Below are 19628 nucleotides of genomic sequence, written 5' to 3'. Positions count from 1 at the left end.
CCCATACATCTATTTTACATTCTTAATATTTATATAAATAGGATTTGTGCAAAAATATATATGAAAAATATAATTTTGTTATGTTTAGTTATTAATATAATTTAATATTAATTTGAAATTATTGAATTTTTTGGTCTTTACAGATCTTATAATACGTAGCGCTGTTAACTATGACTCTCACTTCTTAATAGAGTTGAATATCTTGTAATTTATTTTCTATACATGATGGAATATTCTGGCCAATGAGAATAAAGTGTGGAAATTCGTTATTTTGAAATAGAATTGAAGATACAACGTTTGTAAGAGAATTTGTATTTCTTGCTTTAAACGTAAGTGTTTTAGTTATTGTTATTAATTTCTTAATATAGTTATTTAAAATCTGGACATTGTTTCTTTTATTATGTAAAATATTTTTAAAATATCAATTCATTGTAACCTTATGAATAATACATTGTACTTTATTCTTTAAATATTGTTTATAAAATTTTTATGCGAAATATGTATATATTTTACAGAGTTTTAATTTTTTTATTAACATATAATGAATCTTTGTATAATTTTATAATTTTTAATTCTTGCATTATGTAATAAATTAATTGTTTATTAAAAGACTTCTATTTGTTAATACTTTATACTATTTTCAATCATAGGTTATATTTAAGCAATGCTGAAGGATAAGAGATCTAAGTCTCAAACACAAAAGGCAATTTCTCAAGTTGAAAATAATCTTAAACAGTTAAAGATATCAAAAGTAAGTTCTGTATTGACTGAGAATACATCAAGAAATACAGAAAATTTAAATAGTACAAACAGTCAATGCAATACTTATTTGGCAAATATCAAACAAATTAAAGAAAAGAGCTCTAAAAAGTCAACAGAATTGATGCCGCCACCTAAATTACCTATATCTTCTAACACGATAGCATATATATCAAATATAACTGATGATGACAAGGAAAATAAAACTGAAAAAAATAAAGACATTGAGAAGAATGTAGAACAAAGCAATACAAATAAAAAGAGTCAAAGTGAAAAGAAGTGGGTTTTAACTGATTTTGATATTGGACGACCATTGGGAAAAGGAAAATTTGGAAATGTTTATCTAGCTAGAGAGAAGAAATCAAAATTCATCATTGCTATGAAAGTATTATTTAAAGCACAAATACAAAAAGCTGATGTGGAACATCAAGTTAGGAGGGAAATAGAAATTCAAACACATTTAAGGTAAAAAGTTTTAATATTTATAGTAAAAAGAAAATATTGACTGTTATCATAAAAACTTCAATATCTTAAAATTTATTTAAATTTAAAATTACATTTGATTGTTCCATCAACTTTTGCTACAATATAAATAATATCTTTTATAAGATGAATTAGAGTAAATGTACCATTCTTATTTTTCGTATAGGCATCCAAATATCTTAAAAATGTATGGATATTTTCATGATGATAAAAGGGTATATTTAATTTTGGAATATGCTCCAAATGGAGAATTATTTAAAGAATTGAATGCACAACCAGAGAAACGTTTTGATGAAATTAGAACAGCAACATATGTATCTCAATTAGCTGATGCTTTAAAATATTGTCATAGTAAAAAGGTGATACATCGTGATATCAAGCCTGAAAATTTATTACTTGGTATAAAGGGTGAATTAAAAATGGCAGATTTTGGATGGTCTGTCCATGCACCCTCATCTAGGAGAAATACTTTATGTGGTACTTTAGATTATTTACCACCAGAAATGGTTGTTGGAAAAACACATGATCATACTGTAGACTTATGGGGACTTGGTGTGCTTTGTTATGAATGTTTAGTTGGTAAACCTCCTTTTTTAGCTGAAACTTATGATGAAACATATATAAAAATTAAGAAAGCTCAATATAAATTTCCAAACTTTATTAGTGAAGGTGCAAAAAATTTAATATCTAAGGTGAGCTGTTATTTTATGTTTGTAAAATAAAAAAGTGCATTATTAAACTAAATAATTAAATTAAATAATTAAAAAGTTTGGCTATATGAAAATAATAAGCGATAACTTTTCATTTTTTTATTCTAGCTATTAGTAGTTGACGCAAATCATAGATTACCTTTAGAAGATGTTTTAAGACATCCTTGGATTGTGCAAAATCGAACAACAGAACCACATGTACCACAATGAAGTTGTTAAGTTAATAAGTTTTATATTTTGCCTTATAAAACAGTTATATTTCATTAAAAAATATTTTTCAGCAAGAAATCTATTTTAGATATTTTTTTATATTATTCCTAACATTGTTATTTTATACGTAAATTAAAGTATTATATAACTTGAAACAGTATACTACATGTTTTTTAAGACGTATATTCTATTACGTTTATTTCAGTTTTCTTAAGTCGAATTTACATTGTTATGTTTATTAACATCGTTGTTGAACACTGCTTTCATCTTTGCTTTCTTCCGCGGGTGAAATAAGGATGAAAGGTGTTCATCCACTGTGTACCTCTAAAGTGAAACAGTGTAAATTCGGCTTTAATTTTTGGAGTTTAGCTTATTATATCTATATCAGACTGAAAAACAAGTGATATTGTAACAATGAATTATAAGTAATAAATTGGAATAAAAAATATAATGTATAAGAAAATTATGTATATATTAAGTATTTTAATATTATTGGAATATTTGTAGGTAGTAAATTTACATAAATGTCTTTCATAAATACAATGTGTTTTTATGTATACACATATTGTGTATATTAAGAAAGTGTATATTAAGAAATAAAATCATAATTAGTTATTTTTGTAGGCAAATAAATGAAATAAGTAATTATAAAAAATTTTATTTATTGACAAAAATTGAATCATAAATTTTTTTTAATAATTTTTGTATACATAGTAAGCTTAATTCTTTTTCATTGAACTAAATAAAATTATTTTCATTATTCAAAAATATATCGAACATAAATTTGATTTGTTTTATAAAAATGTCATTAACATTTCCATATTGCATATATTCTACACTTAAAAAATAAAGAACATCGTCAGTTTTTATTTTAAAACAGTAAATTAAGATCTAATATATTACATTTACATCTTTGATCGACAGAGATGGACACTAGAATGCCTCAACTACAAAAATGAGGCTAAGGCATACAATATGTATTTTTTGCGTGAAATTCACTGTCATCTGCTTAAAAGTACTTTGTAATGGAAGATTTTTTACATGTTTATTTCAGATTTATTTTTATTTCACGTTTCCATAGGTTCCATGACTACATCTACTATAGGTGTATCTGTTGGAGTTTCCATAGGTGTATCATCGGATTTCTTTTTAATTGAATACAATTTTTTTAATTTTTCATAGTGTTTGATATCCTATAATTTATACATGTATTGTTGTTATGCAATTAACCTATATTTATAAAAATGAATGTTTATTTTTTATTAATGAAACAAATGTGTTTACCTTCTCTTGTACGGATGGTCTTATTTTATCAAATGCAACTACGAAATGTCGCATAGAGATTTCTGGTTGTCCTGAATAATGCATATCCATTAATTCTCTTAATGCTTCTATTCCAGCTTCTCTGATTAAAGCTGCTAAGTCGGCTCCAGTATAACCATCACATTTACTATTATATCCTATTTCTTCAAGATTTACATCTGCAGCTAATTTTGGTTTGGTTGCATTCTATAAATATACGTTTATTTCTAAGGAGAACAAATTTGTTTAAAATGTTTTTTGAAAACAAAAACGTTACCTTTGTTAGTGCTCTTAAGATGTCAACACGATCTGCTGAGGTAGGCAAATCAACATATAAAATCTTATCTAATCTTCCTGGTCTTAATACTGCTGGATCTATAATATCAGGACGATTGCTCGCAGCCATTAAAAATACTCCTTGTCGTCCTTCTACTCCATCCATTTCAGTCAACATTTGATTTACAACACGTGAAGTAGCAGAATTGTCACCTTCTGATCGTCTGGGACACAATGCGTCCAATTCGTCAAAAAATATAACGCACGGAGCAGAATTTCTAGCTCTAATAAAACACTGTCGAACTGCTTTTTCGCTTTCACCGACATACTGAAATAATAAAAATAAAATATTTAATAATTGCATCTTATAATATTTATTATAATCATCTAAATTATTACCATATTTAAAAGCTCTGGTCCTTTAACAGAAATAAAATTAATACCAGCTTCATTTGCAATAGCTTTAGCTAGTAATGTTTTTCCACAACCAGGTGGACCACATAATAATACTCCAGTTGGTGCTGTTAATCCTAGCGCTATAAAGTGTTCGGAATGTCGAATTGGAGCCTAGAATATTAAACAAAAAAAAATATTTTATATCTTTTAAATGTGTATCAAATTATTCCAATATTTTTAATTAAGCCAATATAAATATACTTACAAGTATAGCCATTTGCAATTCTTCTCTAATATCTCTTAACGAACCGACATCATCCCATGTAACATCAGGTACTGTTGCAAAACCTTCTCTTTTGGCTGATGGCTGAATTATATGAACAGCGGTTTCAAAGTCATCGTGTTCAATATATAAATTTGATAGTCTTTCTGAAGGAAGTGGCGGATCATTACGCAACCAAGTAAGTAACCCTGTTAAATCTGGAGATTTGGAATTTTCTTGTATTACATCCATTTCCAAAGTTGCTTGATGATTCTCTGCATTACTCGTTTTATTTAACTTAGAAACATTATTTTGATTTGAGGTAGATGGTTCAATGGCTACTTCTTCGACTAAATTACTAGAATTTTCAAAACTTTCAGTTTTTTTCTCAATAACAGTACTATCTTCTGGAATTTCTGAAGATTTATTATCTGGAACCGACTTCAAGTCTTCAAGTATTCTAATAAGATATAAGAACATAGGAAAATATAATTGACCATATTAAATAAATTAATTTTAAAATACTTATTGAATATTTAAACAGTTACCTGTCCATAGCTGCCATAGCTGCTTCTCTAATTAATGCAACTAAATCGGCTCCAACAAAACCTGGTGTAAGTGAAGCTATTGTGGATAAACTAACATTTGGAGCAAGTGCTACCTTTTCTGTGTGTACAGCTAAAATCTTTGCTCTTGCATCTCTATCTGGTATACCCAGACACACTTCGTGATCAAATCGGCCAGCTCTCCTTAATGCAGGGTCCAATGAATCAGGTCGATTTGTTGCTCCAAGTACTAATACCCTAGTACCATTTTCTTTCAAACTGAGTTCTGTCCAATAACATATTTTCTACTTGAGAAATTATTTTAAAATTAATGTAATTTACTGTAGTTTAACTATAATAGTAAATTACCATCCAAACATGATAACAGTTGTGCAACAATTCTTCTCTCCATTTCTCTTTGAGCTGTGGCTCTATGTGGTGCTACAGCATCTATTTCGTCTAAAAAAATTACACAAGGTGCTATTGCAAGTGCCTGTTCAAATAATTCTCGAATTCTTGCTTCGCTTTCACCTGATACTCCTGCTACCAATTCAGGTGCTGCTACTTTCAATAATGGTATATCTAACTCCTAGTTTTCAAAAATATTAAATAAATAGTCAAATAAAACCAATTATTGACACTAGACCAACTATTGACACTAAAATAGTATCTTACTCCTGCAATAGCATACGCTAATAAAGTCTTTCCACATCCAGGTGGACCATGAAGTAAAAATCCTCTTGGTGGAGATATACCAAGTTGCTTAAAGATTTCTGGATGTTTCATATGTGCAAGTAATTTACATACAGTTTTTAAAACTTTATCATTTCCTCCTATGTCAGCAAATGTGACTTTGGATTCAGAAATTGGTATCCCTTTGACCTTTTTTATGAACATGAATTGACTACTATCACCCTCTTTATCGCGTTGTCGCTTCTTTGAAGATTCTACCATTGTGTTTGAGGTTGTTGTAGTAGCTGCTGTGCTCACTGTAGTAGTTTGTTGTATTTCTTTACTAGGCTATAAAAAGTAAATGAGGTAATGTCTCTGGTATAACATTATTTTGGCATAATAGGCTTCATGTATCAGTACTATTATTTCGATGTGGATTTCATATTAAATTATATTTGAAGTAGATGATATTTAACAATAATAAGTTTAAGAAATGTAACTCTATTAAAGAAAGCTTTAAATTTACTGTTGTTTGTTGTTCGACTTCTTTAGCATGCACAGCTTTTTCTGTACCCGAAGATGGACCTGGTTTCTGTTGATCTTTCTCCACAATCTCAGGTTCATTTATTTTATTTGAATTTGATTCTACTTTGCTTACATCATCATCACTACTAATATCTATAAGTTCCTTATCACTGGAATTTCCATTCTGTTTGTTTTGTGATTTTTTATACATTTTTAAGAGCATTCCATCTAACATAGTATTTTGGGGATCTGACTAAAACCAATATATTTCTTTCAAAATTTACTATATCATACTTAAATATTATATCTATATATACCTCGACATCAACTTCTTCCTCTTCATCTTCATCATCATAAGCAGGCCATTCGCGAGAACAATATTTCTTTGCAAACATTTCTGTAAGTTCATCATATGCTTTACGCACTAATATCCTGAAGGGACCTCGCTTTTTAATACGGTAATCTCTATACTTCTTTTGTAAAGCATCTGCCATTTCATTAACGTCAATGTAGACTTTATTTTCATTTTCATGCATATACTAAAACAATAAAAAAATTAATTATTCAGAAGTACTAAAGTACAAAGTAGAAGATGTACTAACATATTATCTTAAAACAATTAGAATTAATGATTATATTAAGTAATTTTCCACAAAATTAAAAATATTGAAACACATAAAGATGTTCAAAGTGTGAAATAAAATACAATTTTATTTAAAAAAGCGACATTATATACAAGTATTTAACTAGTTTGTATAATTTATATGTATTACACAGTTATTGCATATTATATTTTAAGGTTCAATGCATAAATTTACCACGTAAACTGCATAATATAAAAAGTGTTGATTTTAGACACTTGTTAAATTAAAAATTCTAAAAGTTATAAAATAATTCAATCACCGTTTGTACACGTGATATTAGTAATTGATCCCGCAAGTATTTATGAGAAGAATCAATTTTATGTTTATTATTCATAGTTTTTGATTTATAATCTCCACTAGATCCTTGTAATGGAATAATATCAATCGAAGGATTCAATTTTCCAACCTTCTGCATTTTTCTAATGTCAGGCGTCATGAACACTGTTGCAGAAATTAAATGATCACTAAAGTTTTATTTTTACTTCCTTATATGTTCCAACACGTGTTATCATGTACGTATCAACATTCTTTAAACACAAGTGCGTCTTCGATTTTAGGAAACTTCAATACTTTAACTATAACCAACTATAACGAAAAGAAAAAGAAAAGAGTACATTGGTAAAGCGGGAACAATTTCCCTAGTAAATTATTTCACAAAGCTAGAAATAAAAAAGAATAATATATAGAGTGGAATGTATTCAAAGTCAAAGATCATTTCAAACTATAATTACGCTATGAAAAATTATATTATATAGTTTATTAATCTATAGAACATATTTTATAACAAAAACTTTCAGCATATGTTGATAATATATATTTTACTATTTTTATATATTTTTCGCAATTACTTGTAAAAGAAATTTGAACTTAATTAAAGGAATGAATACGAGTCGTATAGCTGCATTATCAAAGGTGAATAGAGAGATCGCTGATGCAATGTTAAAAAAAAACAGCTGGAAGATCCATACTAGAAATAAGGCCCTCTATCTGCAAACGGTCGAACTATATGCATATTTCGCTTGCACGGTGAAAAATATACATTCATATCACCGACCAATGAAAGTTAAGGACGAAAAAAACATAAAAATTGCTTAAAAGTTTAATTAAATATTAGAAGTACATTGCTTTTTTTGTATAGATTACAGAAAAGCCACCTTGGGAGTAGAAACAACAATCAGGATGTCACAAGCACCCAACAGGAACCAACAGCAACTAGCCGTAACGATCTTCGTGGAAATGATTATATGTTACGATAAAAAATGAAATTATTTATTGCAAATAAAATGTATAATAAAATAAAACAAACTAAAATAAAATAGAATGAAATAAAATATAATATAATGTGGCGGATCGGTATCAACAGGACGCCGACAGGTCGAGGCATCAACGCGACGCAGCAGGACGCGACCAGGACTTGCGCTTTGTATCAAAGCATTTCTTTAATAAAGTGCTCACGACTTATAGACTGTAATAGTGATATTTGAACAGATCCATCCTCTACAATAATATAATATAATATAATATAATATAGTGTAAAATATATTTAGAAAGGTTTTCAATAAATCAGAATAGTTTAACGGCGTATTACAGTCTTGTTATTTATCCTTTCTACTATTCAATACTATATACCAAATTATATTCTCTTGATACAAAATCGAGACTGACGAAAATCTTTTTCGAAAACTCGAAAATTTCAACTTTAAAAAATTCCTGGAATATGACGTAATTTCCAAGAATTAGCGAAATTGTGCCACCTTTTATGCTATTATGTTTTCCTGATACAAAATTGTTCTTTCGATCGACAAATTTTTTTTGACGACAGAATTTCTCAGAAAATGACGTCGTTTTCAGCAATTTCAAATGCTATCTTATTTCTTATGCTATCTTATCCTCTTAATACTTACCAGTTTTCTCGAACCTTTTCGTCATTTTCTACGACTTATTTCTTGAACTTATAGAAATTGGAAAGGATTTGGGGATTGTGATTGTTGAAAAGATTTCAAGCAATTAAAACCATTTGCTTATTTGCAAAATAAGATTATTGTAGTTATTCAATTTGCAAATTTACAATAATTGTACAATTTTACAATGTTTATAATTTTCTGTATAATAATTTATGTAATTGTGCAGTTTTACAAAAACTTGATTTCGTTGCTCAATCAATAGAGCTAAAACAACTTCTCGTGCGAAAATAATGATCGGAAAGTCATAAAAGTCGTGGTACAACGTAGCGTTTTGCCATTCGTTTTCGAATCGACACTAAGCGTTTGTTTTCGGTCAACTTTGTACAGCCCACGTGGTACAAAATCAAACGCACATTTCCCCTCTCGCTGAGCACACATACATTTCTCCTACCAAAAGAAGAAACCAGTGTATAGTTCGGCCATTCAACCGCTAGAGGCGGTAATTCGTGAAATGTACCTTTGGAACTGGTAGAATACATATCAGTATTGAGAATGTTTCAGTATTTTGTGAAAGCTTTGTAATCTTACCGTATACCGTAATACTTTTCAATTAGTTGATGGCACACCATCATGGCGATGGGTTTTGGTTGCGTCTTTGATTTACAGTTAAGAAATTTGTAGTGATGGTCTGAATCGCATATTTTTTATAATTATTATTAACATCTGCAAAATCTTTTATTACTACTTTATTTCAAGTATATTTATATGAATTACAAACTTCATAATGGTAAAGTTAACGGAAGAAATGGTCGTGGCTCGGACGCGAATGTCTGACTTCTCTGCCGTAAAAAAACTTAATTGTTGGTAAGTGTTTATAACGATATTACCCTTCTCAAATGAGTTGTTATTTATTCTACTACTATGTAATTGATTTTATGTGTAATTATATTAAAATGACATGTTCACTGTAGTACATGCTTATTTTTTAAGGAGTTCCAGTAGTACGATTTATAGTTGTTTTATGTTCTTATTGGAAAATAGATTACTCTAATAATTATAAATATTTTAGGTTTTGTTATATTTAATAGAATGAAAACATTTCTTAATAATGATAAAAATATAAGAAAGTGCAATTTAATATTTATGTTTAAAATTGCATAATTTAATTGACTAAAATAAATACAAATTAATAAAGTTATTATACATGCTTGTATTTAATTTATAATGTTAAACAATTAGTAAACTATTTCGAGTTGTCTTTTGTGGAATAATTTTTTTTTTTAAATATTTATAAATATATAATATACAGCTAAATATTTACATAAATTAATTTATTTATATTGTTAATATAGGGGTACAGAATTGACTGATGTAAGCATTTTAAGGAAAATGAAAAATGTGGAAGTACTGTCATTAAGGTAAATAATTAAGATCATAATCTTGAGATTTATATATATATATATATATATACACACATATATATACATATAAATTGTGTAGAAATTATTACTTGAAAATTGTTTTATAAGAAGAGTTCATAATAGTAATGATCTCACTTGTTCATAATTTTTAATGCATTCTCTAATGCATTCCTACTATGGAGAGGTTTATATAAACCTCAAGATCATAGGCACAACCTACTACCTCAGAAGTTGTTCTACCCACATATTTTGAATTCATTGTAATATATTTCAATATCCTTGGAGAAAAATAAAACTAATTTGATATAAATACTGGCACATAATGTTTTTTATAATGTATATTAAGAATGACATCAATATTAAAAATTCTATTAGTAATATAATAGATTTTATTTAAATTAATTTAAATGAAATGGAATTTAGTGAAATAACAGCATTTATTACACATCTAATATATAAAATATACAGAATAGAATGTATATATATAAGAATAAAAAAAAAATAAATATATAAGAATATAATATATAATCTCATTTACTTAGGTGGTTACACCCACCTTTCTATATGAAACATTTTACCTTAGTGATCCTATGTATTTTAAGCATGTAACTTTCTATGTTCATGTAACCTTATATTACAATTGGGTTTATTTATTTTGATTTTATTTTGAAATCCATTTTTATAATTTTTAGCAAAGCTAAGTAATTGTAATATGGCATTAAAAATATAATAAACTTTGATATAAACATAAATAACATGTAACATATTCATATTAATACTATATTATATTTTAAAATCTTTTTCATTTGTTTATAGTGTTAACCATATCAACACCCTTGCTGATTTTCAATACTGTTTAAGTCTTCAAGAATTATTTGTTAGAAATAATAATATTGAAGATTTGAATGAAGTTTGTTATCTTCAAGGTTTACCAAATTTAAGAAATTTATGGCTTGGTGAAAATCCTTGTGCTGAGAAAGAAGGGTATTGTGTATGGCAATTAAAAGATTTATTAATTATCTGAGTAGGTTAGTTAAGTAATTTATTTATTTCTAGTTATCGGTTAGCGGTTTTAAAAGCTTTACCAAATCTACAAAAGCTCGACGATGAAATAGTATCACCTGAGGAAGTGCAAACTGCATTAACAAGAGGTCGTGTTTTAGTCCATCCTCTTGACATGTATGCTTCTCCACCACAATCAGATGCAGTTAGTCCAGAGGTAAAACTATTTATAAAAATAGGCCTTCTTCACACTATATTTGTATAAATCATTTTTTATTACTTTGCTATATATAATGTCTTCATTGAAACTTTGGTTTTATTAATGATATATGTTGTGCAAATATTATTAACTAAATCTACCATTAAATTTTAATCTATTTTTTTGTTTAATCCTATCATAATGATTTCATAAAAATAGAATGTTATGATATGTTAATACGTTTTTAACAAAGTCTTAACATTTGAATAACATTTACACAATTAGGATATTACTACTGAGTATATTGAAGAAACTGAAGTGATTCGACATCGAAGATATAGTTCCTCAAGTGATCAGGTAATATAAAATTCAAGCTGTATCAATTATTTTTATAATAATTTCATTTATAATAATTTTATAAACCTTTTATGATAATTTTGTTATAAAAATTATGCATTATATTATGTTCTCATTATGCTATGACATATATAAATATGCATACATTTATTTAATGTGCAGGTATAATTTGTTATAAGACTTATAAAACTACTTGTTCACAGAGAAGTTTTGAAGAAACACAACATGCTCAAGAAGAGTACCATGATCCAGATCATAGAAATGCAAATTATAATGCATCACCATCACATCATTATTCTCAAAATAATCAGTATACGTATGAGGTAAGTCAATTGTATGTTTATTTTGCATGTAAAAGGATTTATACTAATATGTTTATATGTGTAGTGAAAATATGAAAGAAAATAATTATTCTATATATTAAAGTTCTCAATAAATTGATTTTATTTTAGTACTAAACTTAGAAATATAATTAATTCTCCATCTTAGTAACATTGTTGAGCAATATATCTAAATTAATATTTAACGAATAAGCATGATTTTATTATTGCTCCTTTTGTCTGCAATCATATACTGACAGCAACAGAATGGACAGTCAAAGAATCAAAGCAAAGATGACACTATACGTACAGAGTCGCGCAACATCAGTGAAAACGTGGCCACTAACACTATTGAAATGATCAAGGTACATCCTATAGATTGCACAATGTTTGTGCAAAGTAGTAATTTACTTCTAGTGTTACCTTGATAGTTCTAGTGTTCATTAGTTAAACTTATGCGTTACTTACAATTTATCACTTAGTGATATTGTTAATTTTAAATGGTTTTCCTTAATTAATAAACAATATGAATCAAGTATAATATATTTTGTATATTTAATGATATGCAATATATACTTGTCTTTCTAATATTTCTATTTGTATTAATATGAAGAATAATTTCAAAAACAGAAATCATTTGTGATTTTAAAAAAAAGACCATAAATTTTATTATGTTTTGTGATGACATTTAAACATTTTTGTATTTGGTATTAACTTTTACAGTAGCTTTAATTTACAGAAATAGTTTAGATTCCAGTTTAAGATAAGTAGTTATAATGAATGGTTCACTGAAGCATTGGACCATCCAATTATCAATTTTATTAACAAATACAAACTAATCATTAACTTAAATTAATTTTATAATATTCTATAAATCTTAGAAATATTAGATATAAATGCACTACAAATACTTTTTGAATTATAATTATTTTTAGGAATATGATGACCGACCAGCAATTTCTAGACATAATGGAGATTATGATGACAGAAGATCTTATGCAGAATATAGTAATAATGATATACCACAACGAACATACGCACCAACATCTCCAAGGACACAATACTCTACAAATGAAATTATAGATGAAAGACGCGCAGATAGAAATAGTTATGACTACGATAATAGACTGAAATCTGAATATAAAGAACATCATGACCATAGAATTAAAGATTATGAAGAGCAACATCAACCATCATCTCAACCTAGACGAATGGCAGTTCATCATAATGTAGAGAGGGTTAGAATTAAAAATTAATGTTAATTTGAAACATGTTGACTCTCTTTCTAGCTAAAATAATGAACAGAATAGAATTTTTCAATATTACAGGAAGATTTAAACCAAGTGCATGGATGGGTAAGACATTCAGATAAGGAGAAGTGTAGATCACAGTTTCACTATCACAGGAGGCCTGTTACAAGAGTATGTTTCATGTGTTTTTATACAAATCTAGAAATATGGAACAGAAATAACAAAATATTGTGATTTTAGAATTCCAACATTTTATCAGCTGTTTTATGCTTAGTTAAAGAGCTTGACTATCCGAGTTTGGAAGTGGTAGAAATGGCAGTTAGAAATCGAATGGATGAATTAGAAGAATGATGTTTCTGACGCCGTCCCCAAAATACTCAGGGGACGGTTACCTTCTCTCATATGGGTAGTGTTTCTTCAATTCCAAGTCCTGAATTTTCGGATTCTCTTGATAGTATGGTAATTCCTTGCCAGTGTATTGATAACGATGCAAACTGTAATCTTGATCATTCTACATATGATCGGCATTCGATCGATGATAACACTGATAAACAAAAAGTTCGTCGTAATGGTTATGTGGAAACTTGTTCAATGCGAAGTCCCAAAAATATATCTGTTAACACAAATTCAAAATATTTTGGAAATAATCAGAATGCATATAAACTTAGGGACTCTGTACCAGATAATTTAATGTCAGTAGTTGGTAACTGTGAAGAAAGGAAAACCAATGATGTTAGAAGAGTGGCAAGTAGTGACAGCATCCCCCGCAGTAACTTTAATGGTTTAACTCTAAGTCCAGGATGCAGGGTTTTGAGTCAGGATTGTGTAAGAAGATCAAAAAGTCCCGATGTTAGAAACACAATTGTCCCTCTTCGCTACATTCAGTCAGCAAAAGGTACTTGGACATATAATTTGTAAGTTAAATTGCAAATAACATTAATACTCTCTCGAAATAATAATAACTTCTCTTAGAAATATATTTCGAGAAATTCCTAAACACTATTAAGATAATCATTGCATAATTAAAAAGAAATGGCATAATTGTGTCCAATTTCTGAAGAGAATATATATATATATATATAAATATAAAATTAGAAACAATTGTGATATTTCTCCAAGGAGTAAAAAATAAAATTTTATCTCAATTATTTGGATGTAATATACAATGTATGAGTATACTCCAGATGACACGTTTATGTACTTTAAGTGAATAATGCAAAAATCAGAAATAATGAATTTTGCATTGTTTAGAATAAATTTAATATTTTATTGCATTAATAAGGTATCGAATGCAATGTCTTTTAACGTTACATTAATTTCGATATAATGTTATTTATAATTTTCACAAATATAAATAGAGTTGTGTTTTTAAACAGCCAAACATAGCTTTTTATAGCAGTTTGTTTAAAATATTGCAGAACTGTTACATATTTTCAAAGAGTTTCTATAAATTACGACGTGATATAATGTACTTAAATTACAATTTGTATATAAAGCATATAATCAAAGATGAATTTATGTCGAATTAGACATTTAAAAACAAAATATTAGATAATTTTAAGTTAAGCAAGACATTCTACTTATGTTTAATACCTCTAAAAATTGAATCTTTGCAATATACAATAATTTATAAAAAAAAGGTAACATAATTGCATATACACTTATGCAAGATATTTGCAAATTTTTGAGCAGTAACCGTGATAATTTTTTAAATGCTATTAAGTACCACAGAAGACCATAATAAAACTTTATGTACTGCTGTAGTTTCTTTACTTTCATTATTGTTTCTATTGACAAATTTATGTGTGCGTTAATAGAATATAAATGCAATAAAAATTTTATTGATATTAATTGAATTGTAAGCAGAATTATATTTATGATATAAGTAGCATAATGTGAAAATAAGATATATGGAGATTGATTCTGTGCAACAACACATACTACAGATTAATATTAGACTGATAAATATGTATAGCATATTTTTTGGAATGAAGTCTTCATATGTTATAAGTGGATAAACGATATAAAAACTGAAATAACAGGGCTACTAAATTCTTTCTACAATGTAAACCGTTCCAAGTAACTAAACCAATTTCGAACTTAGATTTAAGATATTTTATAAAAATGCGGAACAAAATATTTTTTGTTATATATAACCGTCCACTTATATTATTTTATAAATAATTAATGTTATTGTTAATTAGTATTGTTAAAAGAATGATTATTATAATTAGTTGCCTGATATCTGTTAAGTGCAAAAAGCAGATGTTAAATGTTCTTTTCTTTTTTAACTTAAAACATGTTTTGAGACGAATTATATATAATAAAACCAACAGTTATAACACACGTCTTTTATTACTGTCAAACTTTTAAACTGGAAAGAAAAAGTTAACATTGTTACTTAGTAATTCATTATTCGATAAATATTAAGTTTTTTTTAAGAGAACCAGTTATTTATTATAACAAATTTTCTTAATCAATATATACAGTTATAATTGACTTATTGCAGTTAAAATATTAATGTTTTACAAAATAAATTAGTTACGAAGGTAACTATGTATTGATTTTCGCAAAATCATTTTTTCATTTAGTTATTAAATGGATTGAAATATACAATTTGAAGCAAAATGCAATGTACTTACTTCTAAAAGGATAATTGTTCACAACTATAAAATAGAAAATATCGCGCAGTCTCATTTAAATATATTACGTCGATTAATTTTATGTACATTTCTGTCGCTAAGACGACGCTATCCGTAAACTACGTGTAAGTACTAAAACCATAAAAGTACTCTATTTTTGAAAGTGGAAGTGAAAGTAGGAAAAAATGTCATTATATGCAACACCAATACTTTATTTAAACATGGGTGGTGAAATGTTATATGTTTTGCGACAAAGATTGAAGGCACAAAGGATAAGTGTTGATAAAATTATACAAGGCTAGTTTAATACTATACAAAAGAGTATACATTGTATGCTGCTAATTTATATTAAATAATTGTGTATTTTTTTATATATTTTGATTAATTTTAAAATGTCTTTTTCTATTTATATACAGTGTTAGACGAGGTAACTGCTGCTTTACTTAATCCTAAAATGCTGTCTTCTGTATTTGAGGAAAAATCTTTGACTAAGATATCTCTTTTACGACCTACTTTAGAATGTGTTGTATTATCATCAATAATGAAACTTGATAAAAGTAGTATGAATAAACTGTTCGATCTAATGATCATGATGGTTAAATATCAGTTAACTGCAGCTACTGGTCCTGTAGAAATTGTATTGTTAACATTAAACCATACAGATGCAATGCGTGACATGGTTAGCAATCCAAATGCTCAACAATGTATTGGATTAGTACACCAAATGGTAATCGATGTAAGCATTTTACTCATTGATTAAATTATTGATATGATTATCATTATCATTATTATTGATTATGTTGAATTTCTAAAAACGATTTACTGATAATTCTAGTTTTATGGTACATTAACTTTTGAAGAAGTTTGGAATGCCAGAAATGATTGTTTGAAAGAATTAGAGTATTATTCCGTGAAAGTATCTATACTTCTTAGACTTGGATTACAAAATGATGATGGTAGCTTTAATTCAATCTACCATAAATACAATGAAAAATATAAAGAAAATAAAACTCGCCTTTCTGGTACAAGACTATCTGATATAGATTTGAAAACTTACTGTGATGGTTCTTTTAATCTTTTTGGTGAACGAGGTACAATACTGGGCAAAAATATGTAAGTGTCAAATATGAAATTACCAAATTTTTCAAAGATAGAAACATATAAGAAGCATATTATACAGGTATTCGATGTTGTATGGCATATCGAAACTAACTTCTGAACAAGAAAATCATAATTACGTTAAAGAATGTGGTACAAAAGCAGAACTTGGTATGTTAGCTGTTCAACTGGGAACTGAAGAAACTTTGTACAAACGACCTTTTACTTTGAATTTATTTTCAACTGAAGATAATGATAATACAAATATAGAATGCGAGTCCGATTCTAAGGAGGACAGTCAGAATGACGTTACAATTACAAAATATGAAAAAACGAAATTTAATGAAGATTATAAAACGAAACTTGATATTATACGTACAGATCTTTTTAAAGATGATCATGAAGACATAAAATACAGCATGAATTTGTTAGAACTTTTAGACAAAACAGAATAATATTATTTAAACTTATTTTTTCGATTACGCCATGATAATTAATAAAATAAATAAAAATTTTCTTTAATTTGTTATTTACATTCATATATATAAATATTTCGTCTTGCACAAATTAATTAATACATCTTTTTACATAGAACAGCAATATTCCAGTTTGTGTAATATATAAAAAATCGTATTTTTATAAACATTTTATATTATGAATTATAATTAACATTACTCTGCATTAAAATTTTATTTAAAAGTGCACTACAAAATATGTATCACATAAACATTAATGTCTCTTGCACAATAATAAATATAATTATTTTTAGTTCATATAAAAGGTACTAAAGATAGAAGAAATGCAATGTTCTCAAAACTAAGTTATAATCTAAAAGAGAGTTTACTTTATAGCTTAGTCATATCCAAAATATATTTCACTCCAGTTCGACCATCAGTATGGAGTGCATTAATAACAGCTTCTTGATACTGACAAAATGGAACTAACTTATGTGGTGGAGCTTTTAATCTCTTATCCTTGAATAATGCTCCTAATTCGCTAAACATCTTTTCACGCTCTTTGGAATTCATATTTACCTTTGTCCATGCTGTCATCCAAAATCCTTTTAATGTTATATCCTATTTAATTTTTAAGATCATTAACAAACATTACTTACTTAATTATACTGTACATTACTTTACAAATTTTAATCAATATACTTTAAAAATAAGTGCAGACGTTGGAACTGTTAAAGGTTCTCTGGACATACCACCATAAGTTACCATAATACCTCCATGTGCTAAATGTCTTAGAACTTCTAATGCATTTTGCCCGCATATACAATTAAGAGCTAATTTTGGTGAAGGTAACTTTTTAGTTTTAAAAATCTGAGTCTTCCTTATTTCATCTTCAGTAAGAATTTCATCTGCACCCAAGCTCGTCAAGTAATTCTACACAGTTTTTATTAATCAATGGAAATAAAAATTTAATTTTTTAACTGTTTTTATACCTTTAATTCTTCTATATTAGGTCTGTCCCTTATAACACTAACAGATTTGTAATTCCATATTTTACATAGTTGAATAATCATCTGTCCAACAGCTGAATTCCCACCATTTTGAATTACAGTATCACCAGGTTTTAATTTCACAAAATCTTTAAGCATTCTGTACGCAGTACATGGATTTACATTTAACATACTAGCTTCCACAACGCCAACTTCTTTTGGAACCTAAGATTTTAAAATATATCAATTTTGAGCTATTGTGATAAATATTAGGTTGTCCCAAAATTCTTTTTTGTTTTATAAGAAAATAATAGATGCACAACATTTTTTGTTTTATATTATTTTATTAAATTATATATGATGAATATAAAACAAAAAATGTTGTGCATCTATTATTTCTTTATAAAACAAAAAAGAATTTTGGGACAACCTAATATATACAAACCTTATTACCTGAAAGCAGATTATATACCTTCAGAAGTTCTTCCACAGTATAATTTGCATGCGTTCTCCATGTTCCTAAATGCGTGCCATTTGGTATAACTCTATCTCCAATATTTAAATATTTTACATTAGATCCAATAGCTATTATTTCACCAACTCCTTCATTCCCTGGAATAGCTGGTAAAGGCGGTTTACTTGGATATTTACCCTGTATTGTATTTATGTCTGCTGGATTAACAGGAGCTAACAACCATTTGACAGAAACCTTTATTAACAATAAATAACTTTTTATTAAAATGCATTAAAAAAAAAGTTAAAAATCATTTTAACTGAATTACCTGATTATTTTCTGGTTGATTAATAGATTGTGTTGTAACGTGTAAAACATCTACAGGTTCTCCATATTCTTTATAAAATAAAGATTTTACAGAATCTGTTTTAACACTAGCAGTCATTTTACGAAACGACATAAAATTTGTAACAATTGATCGTGATAACGGTGAAACTAAGCTTCTCATGTATATGACCATTTTAGTGTTCTATATGATACCTAATGATATTTATTCAAATGTTTTTTTTGAATTATTCTTTTAAATAATGTCAATAACAATTGATAGATGATGCAGTGGATTATTATAATCAGCTATAAACATATGTCTATCTAGATACATTAATATAGGATTTTAATTTACATATATAATATATTATTATAAGCGTTACATGTGTTAAAACAAATTTATTCAGTTTAATTATTAATTGAATG

General features: G+C 27.3%; 5 protein-coding genes across 13 annotated transcripts; 3 read left to right on the top strand and 2 right to left on the bottom strand.

Moving 5' to 3' along the window:
• Positions 1–159: 159 nt before the first annotated feature.
• LOC100748202 (aurora kinase C) lies at positions 160–2553 on the top strand. Its single transcript, XM_003485994.4, has 4 exons — positions 160–329; positions 651–1224; positions 1409–1934; positions 2061–2553. The coding sequence occupies exons 2-4, from the start codon at positions 665–667 to the stop codon at positions 2160–2162; spliced, it is 1188 nt and encodes a 395-aa protein (XP_003486042.1). The 5' UTR covers positions 160–329; positions 651–664; the 3' UTR covers positions 2163–2553.
• Positions 2554–2946: 393 nt separating this feature from the next.
• Positions 2947–7739, bottom strand: LOC100748081 (nuclear valosin-containing protein-like). 3 transcript variants are annotated; one of them, XM_003485993.4, is made up of 12 exons: positions 7633–7739; positions 7044–7225; positions 6458–6679; positions 6142–6393; positions 5619–5963; positions 5313–5532; positions 4947–5229; positions 4402–4858; positions 4140–4307; positions 3742–4068; positions 3447–3671; positions 2947–3355 (listed from the first exon to the last, which is right to left on the bottom strand). In XM_003485993.4, coding segments are annotated over exons 1-12 (2808 nt in total). In that variant the 5' UTR covers positions 7634–7739; the 3' UTR covers positions 2947–3229. The 3 variants fall into 3 exon arrangements, with proteins under 3 accessions (XP_003486041.2, XP_012250023.1, XP_033174297.1); XM_012394600.3 differs by having other exon boundaries at positions 3230–3355; positions 7672–7687; XM_033318406.1 differs by lacking the exons at positions 7044–7225; positions 7633–7739 and having other exon boundaries at positions 3230–3355; positions 6142–6389; positions 6458–6576.
• Positions 7740–9117: 1378 nt separating this feature from the next.
• Positions 9118–15273, top strand: LOC100747876 (cilia- and flagella-associated protein 410). Of its 4 annotated transcripts, XM_003485991.4 has the most exons (10): positions 9120–9552; positions 10041–10106; positions 10926–11093; positions 11166–11328; positions 11596–11667; positions 11871–11990; positions 12248–12352; positions 12923–13225; positions 13316–13408; positions 13478–15273. In XM_003485991.4, exons 1-10 carry the CDS (start codon positions 9473–9475, stop codon positions 13586–13588), a joined length of 1281 nt encoding a protein of 426 aa, XP_003486039.1. In that variant the 5' UTR covers positions 9120–9472; the 3' UTR covers positions 13589–15273. The 4 variants fall into 4 exon arrangements, with proteins under 4 accessions (XP_024228481.1, XP_024228482.1, XP_003486039.1 ...); XM_024372713.2 differs by lacking the exon at positions 11596–11667 and having other exon boundaries at positions 9118–9552; XM_003485992.4 differs by lacking the exon at positions 12248–12352 and having other exon boundaries at positions 9121–9552.
• Positions 15274–15687: 414 nt separating this feature from the next.
• LOC100747754 (protein OSCP1-like) lies at positions 15688–17499 on the top strand. 3 transcript variants are annotated; one of them, XM_003485990.3, is made up of 4 exons: positions 15688–16176; positions 16296–16615; positions 16715–16992; positions 17060–17499. In XM_003485990.3, exons 1-4 carry the CDS (start codon positions 16065–16067, stop codon positions 17430–17432), a joined length of 1083 nt encoding a protein of 360 aa, XP_003486038.1. In that variant the 5' UTR covers positions 15688–16064; the 3' UTR covers positions 17433–17499. The 3 variants fall into 3 exon arrangements, with proteins under 3 accessions (XP_003486038.1, XP_033174296.1, XP_033174295.1); XM_033318405.1 differs by having other exon boundaries at positions 16081–16209; XM_033318404.1 differs by having other exon boundaries at positions 16121–16200.
• A 283-nt stretch (positions 17500–17782) lies between these two features.
• Positions 17783–19545, bottom strand: LOC100747632 (enoyl-[acyl-carrier-protein] reductase, mitochondrial). Of its 2 annotated transcripts, none has more exons than XM_003485989.4 (5): positions 19204–19545; positions 18894–19130; positions 18425–18646; positions 18135–18365; positions 17783–18053 (listed from the first exon to the last, which is right to left on the bottom strand). In XM_003485989.4, exons 1-5 carry the CDS (start codon positions 19393–19395, stop codon positions 17823–17825), a joined length of 1113 nt encoding a protein of 370 aa, XP_003486037.1. In that variant the 5' UTR covers positions 19396–19545; the 3' UTR covers positions 17783–17822. The 2 variants fall into 2 exon arrangements, with proteins under 2 accessions (XP_003486037.1, XP_024228483.1); XM_024372715.2 differs by having other exon boundaries at positions 18894–19149; positions 19204–19391.
• Positions 19546–19628: the final 83 nt, after the last annotated feature.

The sequence above is a fragment of the Bombus impatiens genome, unplaced genomic scaffold (genome assembly GCF_000188095.3).
Source record: "Bombus impatiens unplaced genomic scaffold, BIMP_2.2 scf_0095, whole genome shotgun sequence".
Taxonomy (NCBI): Eukaryota; Metazoa; Arthropoda; class Insecta; order Hymenoptera; family Apidae; genus Bombus; species Bombus impatiens.
The sequence above is the reverse complement of the archived record's forward strand: the minus strand, read 5'-3'. Positions and strand labels throughout refer to the sequence as shown.